Raw genomic sequence first — 18,062 nt, forward strand, 5'->3', positions numbered from 1 at the left:
GGATGGGGTCAAGGGGGCAGGTGGTCGGGCGGGCAGAGGTTACCAAGGTCAGAACTTGATTGGGAGACAGAGGGGTGAAAGAGGAGAGCGAAGGGGATGAAGATGAAGTTGATGGAGGTGTGGTTCTAGAAGGAGGATCAGAAAAAGAAGATCGTATGTCATCAATCTTTTTTGTAAAGTAGTTGACAAAGTGGCTTGGTAGAAGGGAGGAGGGAGGAGGGGGACTGGGGGGGTCGAGGAGGTTTGAAAAGATGGAGAAGAGTTTTTTGGGGTTAGAAAATGAGGATTGAATAGTAGTTTGGTAAAAAGTGCTTTTGGCTGTGGAGATAGAGGCAGAAAAAGAGGAGAGAAGAGACTGATAGGCGAGCAGGTCGTCCAGGTGTTTAGATTTCCGCCATTTCCTTTCTGATGCTCGCATAGTGGCTCTTTCAGCACGCACCGAGTCAGTCAACCACGGAGCTGGGGAGGACTGGCGGACCTGTCGTGACATAAGAGGGCAGAGAGAGTCAAGAGAGGAGGACAGAGTAGAAAGGAGAATGTCTGTGGCAGAGTTAGGATGCATGAGTGAGAAGGAGTCAGTGGAAGGGAGAGCTGACAAAACACGGGATGCTAGAGAGGCAGGAGAGAGGGAACGAATGTTGCGACGGACAGGTACAGACTCTGTTGATGTGGTAGGGTTGTTGTTTTGAGACAGTGGGAGAGAGTAGGAGATAAAGAAGTGGTCGGAGACGTGAAGTGGAGTTACAGTGAGGTTAGATGTTGAGCATTTCCTGGTGAAAATATAGTCAAGGTGGTTACCGGCTTTGTGAGTAGGAGGGGAAGGACTGAGTGAGAGAGCAAAAGAAGACATTAAAAGTAAAAGATCAGATGACTTGTCTGTCTGGATGTTAAAGTCACCCAGGAGGATGAGTGCAGGGCCGTTTTCTGGGAAGTTTGAAAGGAGAGTGTCTAATTCCTCCAAGAAATCTCCCAAAGAACCTGGTGGACGGTAGAGAACAACAATAGTTAATTGTACCGGATGAGAAACTGTCACAGCATGAAATTCAAAAGACGTTGGGGTAAAAAGTGGAAGCGAGTAGAGAGAAGAGGACCATTTGCGGGAAATTAGTAAACCTGTGCCACCACCCCTACCAGTGGGTCTGGGTGTGTGGGTGAAGGAGAAGGCCGAGGAGAGAGCAGCTGGGGTGGAGGTGTTGTCCGGTGTGATCCAAGTCTCAGTGAGAGCAAGGAAGTCAAGCGATTGCTGTGTAGCAAAGCCCGAGATGAAGTCTGCCTTGCGGGTAGCTGACTGGCAGTTCCATAGGCCCCCTGTGACAAGGTGTTGGGTATGTGTGGAACGGGTGGGATAGATAAGAGAGGAAAGGTTACGGTGTCTGTGTGACCGAGTGCAAGGCCTATAGTATCTACGAGTAGAAATTCGCACGGAAAGTTTACACATATTCAAAATAAAATGCCGTTTTTATACTCAGCCTCCCCCTCAGCCTCCCCCGAAGACTCCAACGAAAGACTCCTTTGTCTTTATCCTCCGAGTCTTCATACGAGGAGTCTTTACACAGACGCTGAAGCTGACGCTCCAAACATTTGCTGGTTTTAACCAGAGTTGACGATGAGTGGCTACAGCTGTGCTGACCACTCCCCCTGCTCAGGAGGGAATCTCAGACACCTGGTGCTAATAGGGCAATCTCAAACACAATAGGAACCTGTGCCTTTAATCAGTGACAGTTTTGCCAGAAACTGTTTCTGGACCAAGTGTGTTTACAACTAAAGTTTAAAGGTCACAGAACTTCCTCTAACAGAATAGGAATAAAAAATCTAAATCACTTACTCTTTTAACAGAATAGTAATAAGAATCAAGCACTTTACCCTTAGCTGGTGTTGTTTTAGCTCTCAGTCACTTGAGTGAAACTGAAAACAATAAGCAAAAATCAATAGACAAACACTCAATAAACAAACAAGCTTCAATCTCATACCATTCAAGGTAAGGCCAAAACAGTTCAAACTATCAATCTAAAACAGCAGATACAATAGTAATCTAGCAGAGAAGCTTATTAAAGAAGATACTTTGCCTGAATCCAAGTGGTCCAGTAGAATGAAACCCCAGAAGTTAAAATGCACCTTTTAACTCTACAACACTCCCTCCACCCCCAGTTCTAAAAATGTACCCAGTCATTTTCTCTGAAAGACTTTATGCTTCATTGATAAATGTAGAGTAGGGGCTGTTGTGGGGGGTTTCTGGGATTGCATCACACGTTTCCTCTGAACTAGGATGACTGTTGAGGCCCGGGTCAAGTTACAGTGTACTGCTGAAGTCCACGCCATAAGTTCACTGGAAACATTTGGTCTGAGAGCCGACAGATGTGGTGTTCACTTTGTGAATGTGACTGCAACTAAGTCTTATTTTCATTGATGATTTGTCTGACGTCATGTTCAAGTTTCAAGTTGTATTTGTCAAACGCAGTAAACACAGGGTCAGGTTCAAGGAAAGGTGTTAGAGAAGAAGAAGCCGCTCAGCTCAGCGGTGACATAGTTCAATTAAAAATAAAGCAAGGTAGATACAGCTCACTATTAAAATGTCTTAATTAAAACTTCATACATTTAAAGTTACAGTGTGACATTTGTTTGTCTATCAGTTGTTTCACTTTTTCAGGTGAACAGATGTGCAGAGGGTTCTTAGTTATGAGTTGACTGCGAGTCTAGGACCCTGACGGCCTGCTGGTAGAAAGTGTTCTTCAGTCTAGTGGTGCGTGCAGCCCTGCTCCTGTTCCTCCTGCCAGATGGTGACAGAGTGAACAGTCTGCGTGCTGGATGGCTGTGGTCCTATGATGTGGACAATTTCTCAATGAACCTTTTTTTTTGCCTGACATCACTTTTCTCAATGAATCCATTTTTTTTTGTTGCATAATATGAGAAATTGTGAAAAAAGGCAATCAGACTTTATTAAAGCTCAGGCCAACACATGCTGAGTTCGGGCTTTGTCCAATAAACAGTGATAGAAGTCAAAGGTAGTTAGTTTAATACCACAGAAGACTTAAATAAATCAAGTAAATAGTATTATCTGAGAGGGTGATTTAAAAAAGAATCTCTTTTAAAAATTACTTGTAAAATTATCAGAAAGTATCAAATTAGTTTCAGATAAATTTTAAGATGAAACTAATTAAGTTGAGGGGGAACTTTGCTGTGTTACGGCAGCAAAGTGGATGGCAAAAAGTAGAAAACATCTAAACAAACGGCAAAAACTAAATAATAAGTAGACATGCATGTATGACATGTATGTATATTAATAGAAATACAAACAGTCATTTTAGAGAATTATAAAAAAGGCAAAATAACTAAAATGTACATGATTGCACAAGAAGAAGAAGCTCAAAAGTGAGGGGGAGCTGCTGCAACCGGCTGCTACTGATTAAACATCACATCGGTAGGATTTCATGTTTATTTTGTTTTTTTAAATCAATGAATAATTTCAGCTGTAATTGTGATGGGGTTGAAATGACCTGGGATGTAGTTTGTAGCTTTCCAGCTTTTGAAGTCTGCTTTAATTCTAAAACAATATATAGACATTTTTAATTCCTTAGTTTGTTCATATTATTATTATTTGTTTCTTAATATATTAGTATATTGATGCATTTGTTAATAAGTATATTTATAGAAAGTGTTGTGTTCCACCTGCGCTCTGTGAACATAGTTCTAGGCCTTAGTGTCAACATTCTATTTTAACTTCAGACCACACACCTCAATACTAAAATAGTCAAATGAAAAAAAGAAAATCACACATTGCGAATCAAATGTAGCATAATTAATAAAATAGGTTCAGCTTTGTGACTTTTTTGATGGTTTTACAGGCCTAACATTTCTCAGAAGCCGTAGTTACCTGATGCTATTTGAGATAATGTTTGTCATATAAAAGATATGCTGTGTTTTATTTGTCTGACACACAGGTTAAGAGGTGATGGTTTAAGAATAGTATGTCACACAATATAATAATATAACAATATGTCTGAGTAAATTGCCAGAACTTTATTACAGGCCCTGACTGGAAAAACATAAATAATTTAGGGAAATAGTGACATCTTGTGGGAATTAACAGACGGGAGATCTTTGGCCATACTTCTTCCATATATAGTTAACGCGACCATTTCTCAGTCAAATACTGAATAATTCATCAATTGTGACCACATACCACACAAACAAGTTGCTGAGTTTAGCCAAGTTTCTATAATGGGTCACAAAAACTATTTTAAATACCCAAACGGCTCACATGAATCACAAGTTAAAACAAGTTGAGACAAACAATCACCCTCCATAAGGATTTTCAATCAGCATCAGCCTTAGAAACATACAGGATGTGATTCACTATGAACATAAAATAATCATAATCACACTGGTGTTTTCTCTTTATGTAGCCACCAGTATTCTACTTCCTGTATGTGCACAGTAATACTGAACTACGAACATACAACTAACACTAACTGCTGTCATAGAAAAAAACAGCTTAGTACTACTTTAAATTGATTTTAAAATAATGTTATCATACTACTAATTTGTTTCTTTGACCCAATGAATGAGAATGCAAATGAGAGGGGGTCTGTAATATGCTGTGGGTGCTTTAAACATATTCTTGTTTTAAAAGGTATATACTATATTTTCATATACTAAAATACTGCTTAAACGTAGTGATGATAAGAAATGATGAGTTACATGAATCAAATAACCACCCACAACAACTGACAATAACGTGTTAGACCATATAGTGTGGACCAGTGACCACAACAATCTGCTAAAATGTCTTCTACAGAAGCTGCTGCATGAAAAGCTGAACCTGAGGGTACAGGAAATGTCAGCTATCCTTTAGTTCTAAGGGCAGCAAACCTTGCATTTATGTTCTCGTCTCACTTACTTAAAAACAAAAAAAACGGTTTCAACCTTTTGCCTCGCAGCACAAAGACATAAGAGTGAGCAGATGACTTGTGAGAGACGGCAATTATCAGACAGCGGCACACACTGTTGCAAGCATGCACGTCCCCCTGCGAGACACATGTCCAGTCCGCAGCTGATAACCATTAGCCGTGAGCTACTTAAATCAAAATGTGCTTTTGTTTGCCAACCACTGACTCCAACTGTCCTCTCGTCTTCTTTAAACCAGGGACATCGTCGCTGAGAAAATCTCCAATAAAATGTAAAAAACACCAGGCAATGCAGATGCTTCAGGTTTAACTCTAACAGGCTCTTTGCAGCATTTTTTAACAGCAAATCTTAAACCCAGACACCAAGAAACCTGTAAAAGTACTTTTCTCTCTGAATCATGTCTAATTTATAATGATGATATAAACACAGTCTTTAAAAAGTACATATAGAGTTATTTTAGTTTATTTTTCCTAGATTGGTAACATTTCAATGGGTAGTGATCTAATGGTTTGCTATAATGACTTGAAAAATGAAATGTACAAATATATTTAACATAAAAATACAGAAATATTGATCCAGTTTAAAAATGCATAATATAATAAACAGAACCCCCCCCTAAGGATTAAATATCAACTAGTTGAGTTGTCTTACTGCATATAGAGCAGAATTCTATATTTTCCCTGTTCTACATTTGGCGTCCATGTTATGCTCCAAACAGGAAAACACAAATTTCAGTGACATCACAAAAATGGTCATAACCTACTTTGTATCTCAAGAAGACAATGCCATAAACAACGATAACACGACAAATCTGTTCCGTTGCTGCATCTCAAAATGTGAAAACAAATAAACAACAACTCACCCACACAGCTTGTGTCGGAGAGGCACTTTTTAAGGAAACTGGTGAATCGGGGGGGAAGCAATTTCACTGTGATGCTCGGGGAATTCCCATTACCCAGTAAAATGGCCTGTACTGTACAGTCTGAACAGAACCCGGTGTGTGTCCGGCTGTGCGGCTCCTTCGTGCACCAACAACACGACTCATGGAAAATGTATTAGTAACAAGTCAATATTGTATCTGTATGTTATAATCTGGACATTGGCAGTATGCACACCACACTGCAGACAGCAGAGCATGTCAACAGAACTGAGTGACTCGAGGAGGCCACACAAACTAAGAGCACCATTCAAGACAAATGTGCATATGACTTCTCATTTATACCAGTTTGTAAATACAGTAAAGTACATGGTTTGTTTGCATGATCACATCACGCCACCGTGAGACTCAGAGGCTGCAAATTAAAAACGTCAGCGACTGAAGCAACACCCATAGTTCACTCTGACATAACAGCTACAGTCTGTTTAGTTCACGCTGTTCTGAACAACACCACAGAACAAAGTTCCCCCGGCCATCAAAAAAGGGAAATTCAAAGAGGTGTATGTTTTGACATCCCCTGAGTTATTAACAATGTGCCATTGGAGTAATCTCTCGAATCTTTTATAATCAACAGCAAATGGAGCAATTTCAGGTTGGGTGTGCCATTAACACCACTGTGTGTGTGTGTGTGTGTGTGTGTGTGTGTGTGTGTGCGCGTGTGTGTGCGCGTGACTGCTGCAGACTTTGTTGCCTTGGATTTTGGCGTAGTGCAGGGGATTTCCTTGCCACATACGTTTTTTTTTCTTCCCTTTCCTCTTTTAACTCAAAGATGGCCTGACAACAGCTGCACTCACAAATACACAATGAACTGAGACACTAAAAAGAACAGACAGCTGTGTTGTACTTTTATAGTTTACAAGTTCAAAATGTGACACGTGAAATTAAGTGTTTTAAGCGTCAATGACATATTTTTATATTAAATCATTTAAATGTGTAGGTGTTAAGATAACTGAATAGATAATTGAACATCAGCGCTGTTGTTTTATATTAAACATGTAAGAAGAAAGAAAAAATACACCATTCTTTGTTTGATTTATTTATCTGATACCTTAGAATCACAGTAATCATTGGGTGGCCAACAATCTAAAGGCACTGCTTGAGTTCTTCTAGTCTCATATGCTGCACACGTGAAGCTCCTCTCTATGCTAATGTGGACATTTAAAAGTTACATATGACTTTGTAAAAAAACTAAAACAGAAGACATCATCCAGACAGGTGATACGATCAGACAGGTGAGCAAATAACTGGCATTGAAGGTCTGGGACGGGAGGTCACAGGCCACCTTGTTTGGCTGAGGAGTGGCAGTAGCTGGGAACAAATAAGATGCTGACGTTTACCGACGCAGTTTCACTCCGCGATCATTCTTTTTGTCCTGTGGTTTGACACCGAACTCTTGCATACGAAGCTGCAGGGACGTGACGTGTTTAATCTTCCCCTCCGCAGAGCATCAGCAGTGTTTTGCGGTAGTCTCCCGAAGTGTCACCCTGAAACAGATGACCAGAGCCACACACACAGGCGAGAAGTTAATTCATGGAAAATACGTCTGCTCCTGACATTCAGCACAGAGCTTAAACCAAAAATCTGGTTTTACTTCTCCCTCTCGCACAGAAGCAGAACTCTTAAAGTCACAAATACTGAAAAGAATGAGAGTCATGGGGGATAAGCAGGACTCAGTCAGTCAAAGTCACAAAATCTATTAAAATAAGTGAGTTAAAGCTGGAATTGCCCTTCCCATCAGCTGACACTCACACTCACCCTTTTCATCATCATCACAATTATATAAAACTGTTATTTTTAAATGAAAATTCCTCATTTTGAGAATTGGGCTTATTTGTGAGTTTGATGAGAAGACTTGTGTCTGTGCGGTACAGATAGATACAGGTACACACAGCAGCTGGTTAGCTTAGCACAAAACACTGGAAACAGACAGAAACAACTAGCCTGTGAGGGTGATTTACTACAAAAGACATTTGATCTGTTTGTAACCCTAAATTAAGTGTGTTTCTCAAAACGTCAAATTATTGCATTATATTTCAAATTGTTTTTGTTTTTGTTTACTCTGGGATGTCAATGACTAACTAAATTTGTGTACATTTATAAAATTGCCAATTTATTAAATGAATCCACAAATTGCTTGAATCAATGTCTCTTCTGTCAATTTCAACATATGCTATTTAATTTAAGCAGTCTCTCTGAACAGAGCTACCAAACTCTCAAAACGTAATGGATGAAATATTGTAATTTTTGTCATTTGAGCACTTGAGATTAAGCAAGATATGGCAAACTTCGCTGTTGCATAATCTGAGAATATTCCTGTTAAAGCCAATCCAGGGCACTCTACTTATTTTTGATGTGTTAGTGTCACGATGATTTCATATGTGAATTATTATAGAACTGTTTCTGGGTACTTCCTGCCTCTGCGGCTGTCAACCAATCATGCAGCGGATATAGAGAGGAAGTTAAGCATGCAAGGGAAATTCCTAAACAGCTGTGCAGTGACCACAGACCTATAGTCCACCGCAGGAAGCTATAGATTAAAGCACCGCACCACAGCAGCAGAAGAAGGATGTGCATCACACACACAGTTACAGAGCATGACACAAACTCCACAGAGACTCACATGAGATGAGACCACGACAAACCAAGCAGGAGTGTTAGTAGACAAAGTCTCAGACTTACGATCATGGTTTCTACCTGGATGAATTCATGGAGGGAGGTGTCGTGTGTTTCCTTGAACTCTTTGCGAATGTTGAAAAGGTCAATCTCGCTACGGGAGACCAAGATGCGGATCAGAGCTCTGTCGTCTGTGCCAAGGCCCTGCAGGGGAGATCAATTCAATTTGAACTGTGCTCCAAATGAAAAATTCACAGAGAAATACCTAAATATATTTATTACATGCACCAACACATATGACTTTATCACTTGCTTCCAATTAATGTGCATAAGGCTAGAAATAATAAATATATTCGACACCATAAGCTTTCAATCTTTAAATCACTTTGAATACCTTCATGGCTTTGTACAAACGGTCTGCTAAATAAGAGGGCTGGTTCTTCACACTGCGAACTGCAAAGCAAAGAGAGAGCAAGCAGGGACTGAGGAGGAGTCACAGAGTCGAGATTGTCAGCAGTACGAATTGTGCTGTGCAAAAAGTTACATGTCAAAGTTGGTCATTACCTATCGCAAAAAAGGAATTTTTCACATCGCCCGACATTTCCTTTTTGATTATCTGTTCAATGTCCTTATTGGTGTATCTGACAAACTCCTGGAAAACTGTGAATAGAGAAGAGACTGATCAGATTTATATATTTCTTTAAAAATGATGGTTCTTCGCAGTCATCCATCCGTCTTGACCTTTACCTTTCCTGAGATGGGGGAAGCTCCTGGTGCACAGGACACTCATGAACTTTATCTCCATGTCATCAGAGTCAGCGTTGCATGCGTCGGCAAGTTCCTGAAAAAGTTGAGGACGAAAAAGAACAAAACATTTAGACCCATTCTTCTATTTCACCATTTTAACACAATAAAATGTCACAGACTAAATCACCTGAGCATCTGTGTTGGCTCTTTCAATGTCTTCAGAGCCCTCCTCTCTTGCACCCTGAACAGAGTTAAAAACAGTTAAATATTAATTTAATTATGCATAGCTAAATATCAGTAGGTCACTGTCAGACTGTTAAGTCTTTTCAATGAGTAATTGTGAAAGAAAATTGTGGAGGCGATCAAATCTGCTACTGTCATCAGAAAGACTGCAGACAGTGAGTAGGTGTGGAACTCAAACACAGTCAAAGTTCTCATGGTGGCAAGATTCACCTGCACGAGGGAAGTGAGGATGCGGCAGAAGAGGCCTGATGTGTCTGACTGAATGGCATCTTCCAGAGACTTCTTGTAGGCTGTGAAATGATATAGATATAAATATAGTTATAGTTATTTCAAACAGTGAAGTGACTTTAAAGCCGTCTGTGAGTTTTCAAACTCACCATCCTGATAAGCAGCATTCATGGCATGTATTTCGTCGTTGCTCCTGGTGACCAGGATCTCGATGAGAGCGTGTTCATCTGTCCCAGCACCCTGTTGAAATTCATTTTTATAAAGTTAGTCCCCACAAAAAAGCAAAGAAGTTTCACAGTTGTATACCTCCACCGACGAGTGTATCATTTGAGGTCAACATGACCTTTGATCACTGAAAAGTAATCAGTTAATCTTTGGATCCAAGTGACAGTAGAAAAGAAGAAATGTCCTTAAGTCAGAGATGAGATATCACATTCCAGAGGCCAAAGACATTTTGACCAACCAAATCTGATAAATGAATGCATAAGTCTATGTGAACAGACCAAATTCGAATCAGTTCATCCGTGAGTCCAAGTGAACATTTGTACCGAATTTGAAGAAATGTCCTCAAGGCACTCTTGAGATATTGTGTTCACAATGGGACGGTCACAAAACATGGTGTCTATGGCCACTGGCTGTGATGTATGTTGATTTGTATCAATGACTCAATGACCATAAGCAAATTACTCTGAACCCAATTCTTCCCTATTCAGAGTAAAGGGTGAATCATGGTTTCTAGAAGAGGAAATGCAGTCAGTGTCTGATAAGTTATAAATCCATAAAAATGCAAATTTATTTGACTTTCAAATTTGTTCTGTGTTTGTTGATTTGTATCTGCTGTACCTCCATTGCTTTCCTCATCATTTTGGCATCGAACTCTGCCGGAGTCAACATGAGGGCGATGATCAGCCTCTCTAGGTTCTTGGACAGTTCAGACTTCAGGTCTTTCATCAGATTCTGAGACCACAATACAACTAAAATTAGAGACTCAACATTTTTTTGCATTAAACAGAAGTAAATCTGAAGCAAAAAATAAGATATATCGGATGTGCTACAACTTGAATCCTCATTTATTTTAAAATTTATTTAAAAATATGAATTTCTCTCACCCGTCCCAGTAGGGATTTGAACACCTGCCGGATCTCTTGCCTCTGGACATTGCTTCTCTGTGCAATAATGTCAATGATTGCATCTTCATCGGTGCCTGTGGTGGAAAAACAGTTGGAAAATGTGTCTTGAAGTAATTTTCGGTAACAGTGTAAATGTGCTGTAGTTTTCGGGGGGCTTCATACCAAATCCTTTCATTGCTTTCCTCAGAGCTTGTGCATCAGCAGCAGGGTCAAAGTTGTTTGTTGGGCCGATTGTTGGCCTTAGCTAAATAGAGAAAATTACAAAATTGGAAGAATGATTATCACTATTCCACATAAAAGCAAATATAAGGTGAAGTGGCAGGACGAGACTGTCAAGCTTGAATTGAATATAGCAGATAAACATGAAGAAGCCTGCAAAGCATGCAAAATGTGAATCTTAATTAATGGTTTACTGTTAAACGGGTATTTACATAAAAACAATCCTAAAACTGCGTGCTAAGCTTTATGGTAATTATCTCCTGACATTTGAGTGGGATTGCACCCTCCTGAGGTTAGAAGCCGCGACACCACCAACAATTAATAGGTGGGTGGACTGAAACACAAGTCAGTCACGAACAGCGTTTGTGAGACGGCCTTTTGTTGACAAAAATGCTGAGATCTTTTTGACATTCACCAACTCCTCGGACGCGGTGACGTGAGCGGTTGCTTTCGTGAGATCATTATGACAAAAACTGTTTGTAATGCAAGGTGCATGCCACGGCCAAGCCAAATATGCAATGACACATCTAAAGTGAGAGCAAACAGGGGCCCAAACCTGCACTTTGGTCATGGCACTTAATTCCCACATCTTGTAGGCCATCTGAGCAGCTTCAGGGAAGAACTCTCCAGCTAAGCTGTAATGGTAAGTTTGACACAGCACAGGAGACTCAGCAAAGCCAGAAACCTCAAGTTATAAATGGTGGATACATTTCTAGGAAGGGGAGACTATTATACAATTAACTCAACACTGCTTTACAATCAAACCAATGGCTCCATTACAATGACAACAAACGTCTCCCTTTGGGGTGATAAACAATTTCTGCAGCTTTAACATTTCAGTAACTCTTGAGAAGTGGTGTTCTAGCACCCCCTTCTGGTGGCTGCCTCGGTCTGCAGCCTTACTGTGACTTACTCATCATCTCCTCCACACAAATTAAGCAGAGTCCTCTTGTAATCCCCTGATGTGTCATCCTGTTTGTTGTAAACGTACACAAAATTATATTAGTGTCAAAATTTATCGTATTCTTTGAGCATTTGAAAATCTTGGTTGTTTTTTGTCCTTACCATAATCATGTTATAAAGCGATTTCTCATATCTGAGGCGGAAAAACTCTCGAATGTCCAGCATGTCTAATTCACAGCGAGAAATCATGATCCTGATCAGGGTGTTGTCCGCTGTGCCGAGACCCTGGAAATGAAGGAAGCAGAATAATGTGACAGTGATACAGAGTCCTGACCAATTTCAATACAGAGGATACAAATGTGTTCTAATGACTGTGTTGCTCAGGAAGGTCTGTAAACAGCTCAGAATCAGAATCAGAATCAGAATCAGAATCAGAAGTATTTTATTGCCAAGTACGTTCACACATACAAGGAATTTGCTCTGGTAATTGGTGCAAACAATGAACATAGAACATAAAGACGCAATAAATACAGCATGCATGGAGAGCAATAAAAAATGGGAAACCAGTATATATTTACTCACTGTTTACTTCTAATTTACTCACTTTTTATCAATATTTATACAAAGTAACATTTATTTTGAGATAAACATTTCTGAATAAAAATATATAAAAAATATATAATATATAATATAAAAAGTGAAGTAAAAAGTGAAATGCTAAATGCAAAACAGTTAACAGTGTCATATTGCAATATGCAATGTAATGCAGTATAATATAATATGATATGATAGCTTTAACCAGACTGAATGTCTCTTTTAACATAGTGTGTGTTTACCTTCATTGACTTGTAAAGGCGCCCGGCAAAGAACATGGGGACGCTCCTTATGCACTGGACTGTGATAGAACATCAGGAGAGAGGCTGGCATTAGTTGACAACTTGACATCACAGACCAAACTCCAGTCATGAAGCGGTATGTTCGCTGCAGGGAATGTCTGAAGCTTGTCTTGTGTGATGAGTGTTTCTTTACCAACAGCCAGCATCAGCCTCTCAAAGTCTCCAGACAGCTCGTTCTTGATGCTGTCCTCGATGGACTTCTCTGCAATCTTCTCGTACGCATCAAAAACTAAACCAACAACAGACAGTCAGTGAGGCAGCAGCTGTGTTTGAGTTGTATTGTTACACTGATGGATTGTTGTCATTTCACTCTTTCTAAATGTAAAAAACAATCTCTCAGGACTTTAAACACAGTGCATTCAAGAAACACGACTTGCTTGTACTGGAGCAAACTTGTCAGAAGTTACATTTCCTTCCTTCTTCTGCCATATTTCATTCTACCTTTACCTAAAAATATCTTTCCCAGTTAAAGCAAATGCATTTTTCCCCCTGTGATGATCATTTTTTAACCTGAGCAGGCCTGTAGAGTATACATCAACAGATGACTGTCGCTGTGATGAATTTCACTACTACTTGACATCACTCGACAATTACACTACTTTACCACTTTGTATGTGCCAAATGCCTAGGTGTTAATTTCCCCGAGAGTCGTACTCACCCATGTGGAGGTGGGTCATGCTGCGATTTCCCAGGATCATGATGAATTTGGACTCGTCGGTCCCCCACTGCTCCTCTCCTGCTGCATACAGGTCCTGTGCAGGGGTGAGAGAACACAGCATGACATGAGAATGAGTGAGGAAAAGAAAAGTTTGAGAAAATCCCCTAAGTTCTTTCATTGTATGCAAGGCGTGTCTAACTTAATATTGTATTTATACGGACAATAGCATATCAACATCTTTGGTTGAACTGCCTTGAAGATCCATACATATTTTATATTGATAAATTAATGAGATTACATTTTCACTAATGAAAGTAATACTGTCTTACCAGACCACATTATCTTCTTTTTTACTTACAGTTACAGTAAACTAAAAACTGTTTTTGTACCTTGATCAGTCAATTCAATTCATTTCAATAAGCTTTACTGGAATGACATTTACATGTATTGCCACAGCAAATGCAATATTGAAGACAATGAAAGAGTCATCTTAACTATAACAATGTAAATGTATGATGTCATGAGAGAGAGGTTGGATGCAAATAGTTTTTTAAACGAACAAACAACAATAAAATAAAAATGTAAAATGTCATTAAATGTTTCAAATTCTCACTTGTGCATCCTGTTCCACCAGGTCTGCGTCCACCACTCCTGACTCATCTCTGGTTCCCTGAAACCATGGCAACACAGTCACCATCAGACAATAAAAACAACACAGTACTCTGGCTATGACAGGCGCTGCATGGCTGACTGGATATTTCACTGGTGATCACACCAACTCCTGGGTGAACTGACCTGAAGTAAAACAACCAGCATCTTCTTAAAATGACCCGAGGTGTCCATGACTATGTCCTCCTCCATGTCTCTGCCATAGGCTACAGACAAACCCAGATGTCAATGTTAAATGTTGACAGAAACGAAACAAATGACATCCTTTTAAACATTCCTTACCATCTTTGTACGCTGCAACCATCTCGTGTATCTGGTTGTTGTTTCTAGAAGCCAGGACTTCAATCAGGCACCTCTCGTGGGTTCCAGCTCCCTGAAAACAGAGCATGGACTTACAAAGTAACCTCTGGAGTATGAATGAGCAAGAATCAGACAATGAGGTCGTCTTACCTTTACTGCATCGTGGATCTCTTTGGCATCGTGTTGGGCTGGAGTTCTCATCAGACTGACGATGAGCCGCTCAAACTTGCCTGTCAGCTCGTACTTCAGATCCTCAATCAGGTCCTGGTGAAACAAGATTAGGAAATAACTACCCGGCATGAACAGAGAATAAAAACGTCTAATTTGGATGATTATTGGATGATGAGATGTTTTTTTTTTACCTTTCCAAAGTTGCTCTTGTACGCTGCAATCGTTTCCTGCCTCTGTGCGTTGCTTCTTGAAGTGACCAGGTCCAAGATGGCCTCTTTGTCACTACCTGAGAAACACGAGGCATCATTTTTAAACATCGAAATCACATCTCTTACTCTGATCTCTGATTGTGTCACTGTCAATCACAAATGGGGGCTGTTGGGTTTTTCTATAATATTAAGGTAACGACCTTACAATGTGACGTGCCTTGAGATAACGTATCTTGTGATTTGTCTCTATACAAATAAAATTGAAGTTAATTGTATTGAGGTTGAAAGAGGACCAATCGTGGATCAGCTAGGGACTCACCCATGCCTTTCATAGCATTGTAAAGCGCCTCAGCATCAGCGCTGGCATCAACGTCTGGAGCATCTGTTATTGTGCCTCTGAACACCTGCAAGGGAAATAGTTTGAACTTTATTCAGAGGTGCGACATTTCTCAGTGAGATGAATCTAAGACAGAAAACACAGTGAGGTGACATAACACATGTGTAGAAATACAGCTTTTTCACTCTAAAGTTATCTCTCTAAAATCTAAAGCTTTGTGGGTCATGTTGGTTTTAACCGCAGCCAACTGGACCGTGGTTACAGATGTGAGGCTACTAGCCACAGTTTAGGTCATAGCATCAAAATAGTTGTGGAAAAAACATTATAAATAAGAATGTAGGTCTTGCTATAGGGTAAACATGTTATTTTCATGTTTGCCACACTAGCCACATGTCTATAGGGATGTCCATTCATTCACTGTGTAATATGAATTTGGTAAAACCAGTCATGGTTCCAAGAGGATACAACCTAATGATTTGGATGATTCTGTGAACATGTTTCATTGAGACCACGTTACTACTCTGTTACTTTAACAACTTTTGAAAACTCAGTCTGCTAATCACCCCGGCTGTGGCCAACTTCTGGTTGGATATGAACCTTCTCAGGAAATCAGGGTGTCTTTCAGGGTGGGAGTAGAGAACTGTGTAAAAAGTTGAATAGCCATGGAGATGAGGCCAAGTCTGCAATGACAGCAGCTGCTGTGTGTGTATGCATGTGTGTGTGTGTGTGTGTGTGTGTGTGTGTGTGTGTGTGTGTGTGTGTGTGTGTGTGTGTGTGTGTGTGTGTCGGTGTGTGTGTGTCGGTGTCGGTGTGTGTGTGTGTGTGTGTGTCGGTGTGTGTGTCGGTGTGTGTGTGTGTGTCGGTGTGTGTGTTGAAGTGGTACAGTGGGTGTGTTCGAGTGGCAGGGAGTCAGGTTTCACACTCAGCACATCTCTTTGCAGGGGTCCGACATACAGCGGCTCAAATACAGTGAAAAAAGTCAGAGTTTACAAACACACCATTGATTTTTCAGGTTCTGCGTGAAGACGCTGTGATAAAATATAAAGTAACTGCTCACATTTAAGACATTTTCGTCCGATAAAGTTCAGAGCTTTGACTTTAGCGAATAGGAAAACTTGGCCTATACGTACAGGAGCTCAAACTGCAGCTGCTGCCGTAGAGATTACTGCATTGAGGCAAACTGCCAAGGTGTTCCCTCCACCCTGCACATGCTCTGATCCTCTGCTTCACGACAAAGACCATCACTCCTCACGACAGCTGGGAGGCTTCACCCACATAGTAACAGGACCACAATACAACCAGCAAGCAACAGACGTCTCAGCACTAACGAGGCTTTAACATTGTGAAATACATTACTACCCATTCCTTCCTTCCTCTCTGAGTGTTGTTTGTCTCCTCTGTTGCCAGGGCCGCAACTTTCCAGAATACATTTACCGGCGAGTGCGTGTTTCACGTCAGGTAGGAGAAGAATGGCAGCGCACTGACCTATAGCTTGGACAATAACGTTGGATACCTGCCACATGGTTTAAATAACTCTACGAATCCATCAACTTTGCAAAGGTGCTGTCAGGTGTGTGGGCCACTGGTATCGTTGACACCCTACACTGCTGCCTTTATGAGGAGGAGGGCTCACATGGTGACAGGTGGCAGAAAAATGACCTGACTCTGTCCCACACCTCATTCAAGGGTTCACAAAACCACCAAGGTTTCATAGACACGAGATCTACTCTGCAGCACCATATATATTCCACATCATACTTACATAATGCAAGAGGAGAAAGGATCAGGTCACTTACCATTTCTATATTTGGTCTTCTGTGTCAACACTGCAGGAATCAATAGTTTGAGGCCTGGAGAGAGAGAGAGAGAAAAGCTGATGTAGGTCTGGGGAAAGTGTGTTGCAAAGAGACATGGAGATGAAGCTAAGGAGGTGGTCCTGTTCAGTGTGTGGCACGAACTCAGAGCAGGAGCACGGCACCAGAAAAAGAACAAGGAGTTTCTCTTATACTTCACCTCCCATTCACCTAAAATGGAATTAGCAGTAAACCAATTGGCAGGGAAACTATCTCGTCACATTTTCCATGCGGACACACTGAAACCTATAGTGGGGCCTTTCAGGAGAGTATGGAGGCACAGCAAGTATGAAGAAGCTAGTTCCAGATCAGCTGACTTTCACATACTACACTCAGTAGAGGAATAATGTAAATAAATGAAATCTGGATGATATCAGTTTGACACATGTTTGACTTTGTTCAGCTTCTCAAAGTAGAAAGAGGGGGTTAAACTCCATGCTGGGTTTAAATGTTGTACTGTTTGTTTAAGAGAGAAGATAAGCTCTGTAAAAATAGCATGCATAGTTTGACTTCATGTCTTAACCAAGGTCTGGTGTGGGGTACCGTGGGGACTTGGCCTCTCTATACTCAGAGCCACACCCTTCTTCTGTACCTCACTTTGCAGAATAAACTCCACAGCCTTATATATATAAAACTAAAGATTTCTTTGTCCCCAGCTTGTAAGATGTGTTTAGATGCACTGCACTATCACTGTTTCTCAAATTTACTTATAATCTTAATTAAATCAGGGGTAGGTTGCCGGCTGCAGCAATTCATTGGCACAGGCAGCAATAATGACGCATCAGCAAACTTGAAGAGGCAGCCGAGATAAGAGAAGAATCACAGATGTGAAAGCTTACCTTTGCTGTGCAGGTGTGTTGGGTTGTAGTGGTCCTGCTGTCTCTGCTCTGTCCCCGCTAACCCGCTCTGTCTGTCTGTCTGTGGGCCTGTGTGTCTCACAGCTGTGTGTCTCACAGCCGAGGTCCCGTTACGTGTCCAACTCCTCCGTGACGCAGCGACTTCAGCGCACTCTCGCGGCGCATCCCCAAAGTGCGTGTGTGTGCG

General features: G+C 40.8%; 1 protein-coding gene across 2 annotated transcripts; it reads right to left on the bottom strand.

The window, feature by feature from the left end:
* Positions 1–6,857: 6,857 nt before the first annotated feature.
* anxa6 (annexin A6) lies at positions 6,858–18,025 on the bottom strand. Of its 2 annotated transcripts, none has more exons than XM_061079256.1 (25): positions 17,858–18,025; positions 16,962–17,015; positions 15,148–15,232; positions 14,811–14,905; positions 14,599–14,712; positions 14,431–14,521; positions 14,275–14,354; positions 14,093–14,149; positions 13,480–13,573; positions 12,955–13,050; positions 12,762–12,820; positions 12,088–12,210; positions 11,936–11,994; positions 11,579–11,657; positions 10,966–11,047; positions 10,783–10,877; positions 10,517–10,630; positions 9,823–9,913; positions 9,656–9,735; positions 9,390–9,443; positions 9,203–9,296; positions 9,020–9,115; positions 8,850–8,908; positions 8,537–8,659; positions 6,858–7,326 (listed from the first exon to the last, which is right to left on the bottom strand). In XM_061079256.1, the coding sequence occupies exons 2-25, from the start codon at positions 16,962–16,964 to the stop codon at positions 7,267–7,269; spliced, it is 1,983 nt and encodes a 660-aa protein (XP_060935239.1). In that variant the 5' UTR covers positions 16,965–17,015; positions 17,858–18,025; the 3' UTR covers positions 6,858–7,266. The 2 variants fall into 2 exon arrangements, with proteins under 2 accessions (XP_060935239.1, XP_060935238.1); XM_061079255.1 differs by having other exon boundaries at positions 8,522–8,659.
* Positions 18,026–18,062: the final 37 nt, after the last annotated feature.

The sequence above is a fragment of the Limanda limanda genome, chromosome 10, assembly GCF_963576545.1.
Source record: "Limanda limanda chromosome 10, fLimLim1.1, whole genome shotgun sequence".
Taxonomy (NCBI): Eukaryota; Metazoa; Chordata; class Actinopteri; order Pleuronectiformes; family Pleuronectidae; genus Limanda; species Limanda limanda.

Excerpts from the sequence above, each read along its gene's own strand:
- anxa6 (XM_061079255.1), bottom strand. Across the intron at positions 13,574-14,092 it reads TGGTGGAACAGGATGCACAA|GACCTGTATGCAGCAGGAGA; the intron begins GTGAGAATTTGA and ends ACCCCTGCACAG. Across the intron at positions 9,297-9,389 it reads GAGCCAACACAGATGCTCAG|GAACTTGCCGACGCATGCAA; the intron begins GTGATTTAGTCT and ends CAACTTTTTCAG.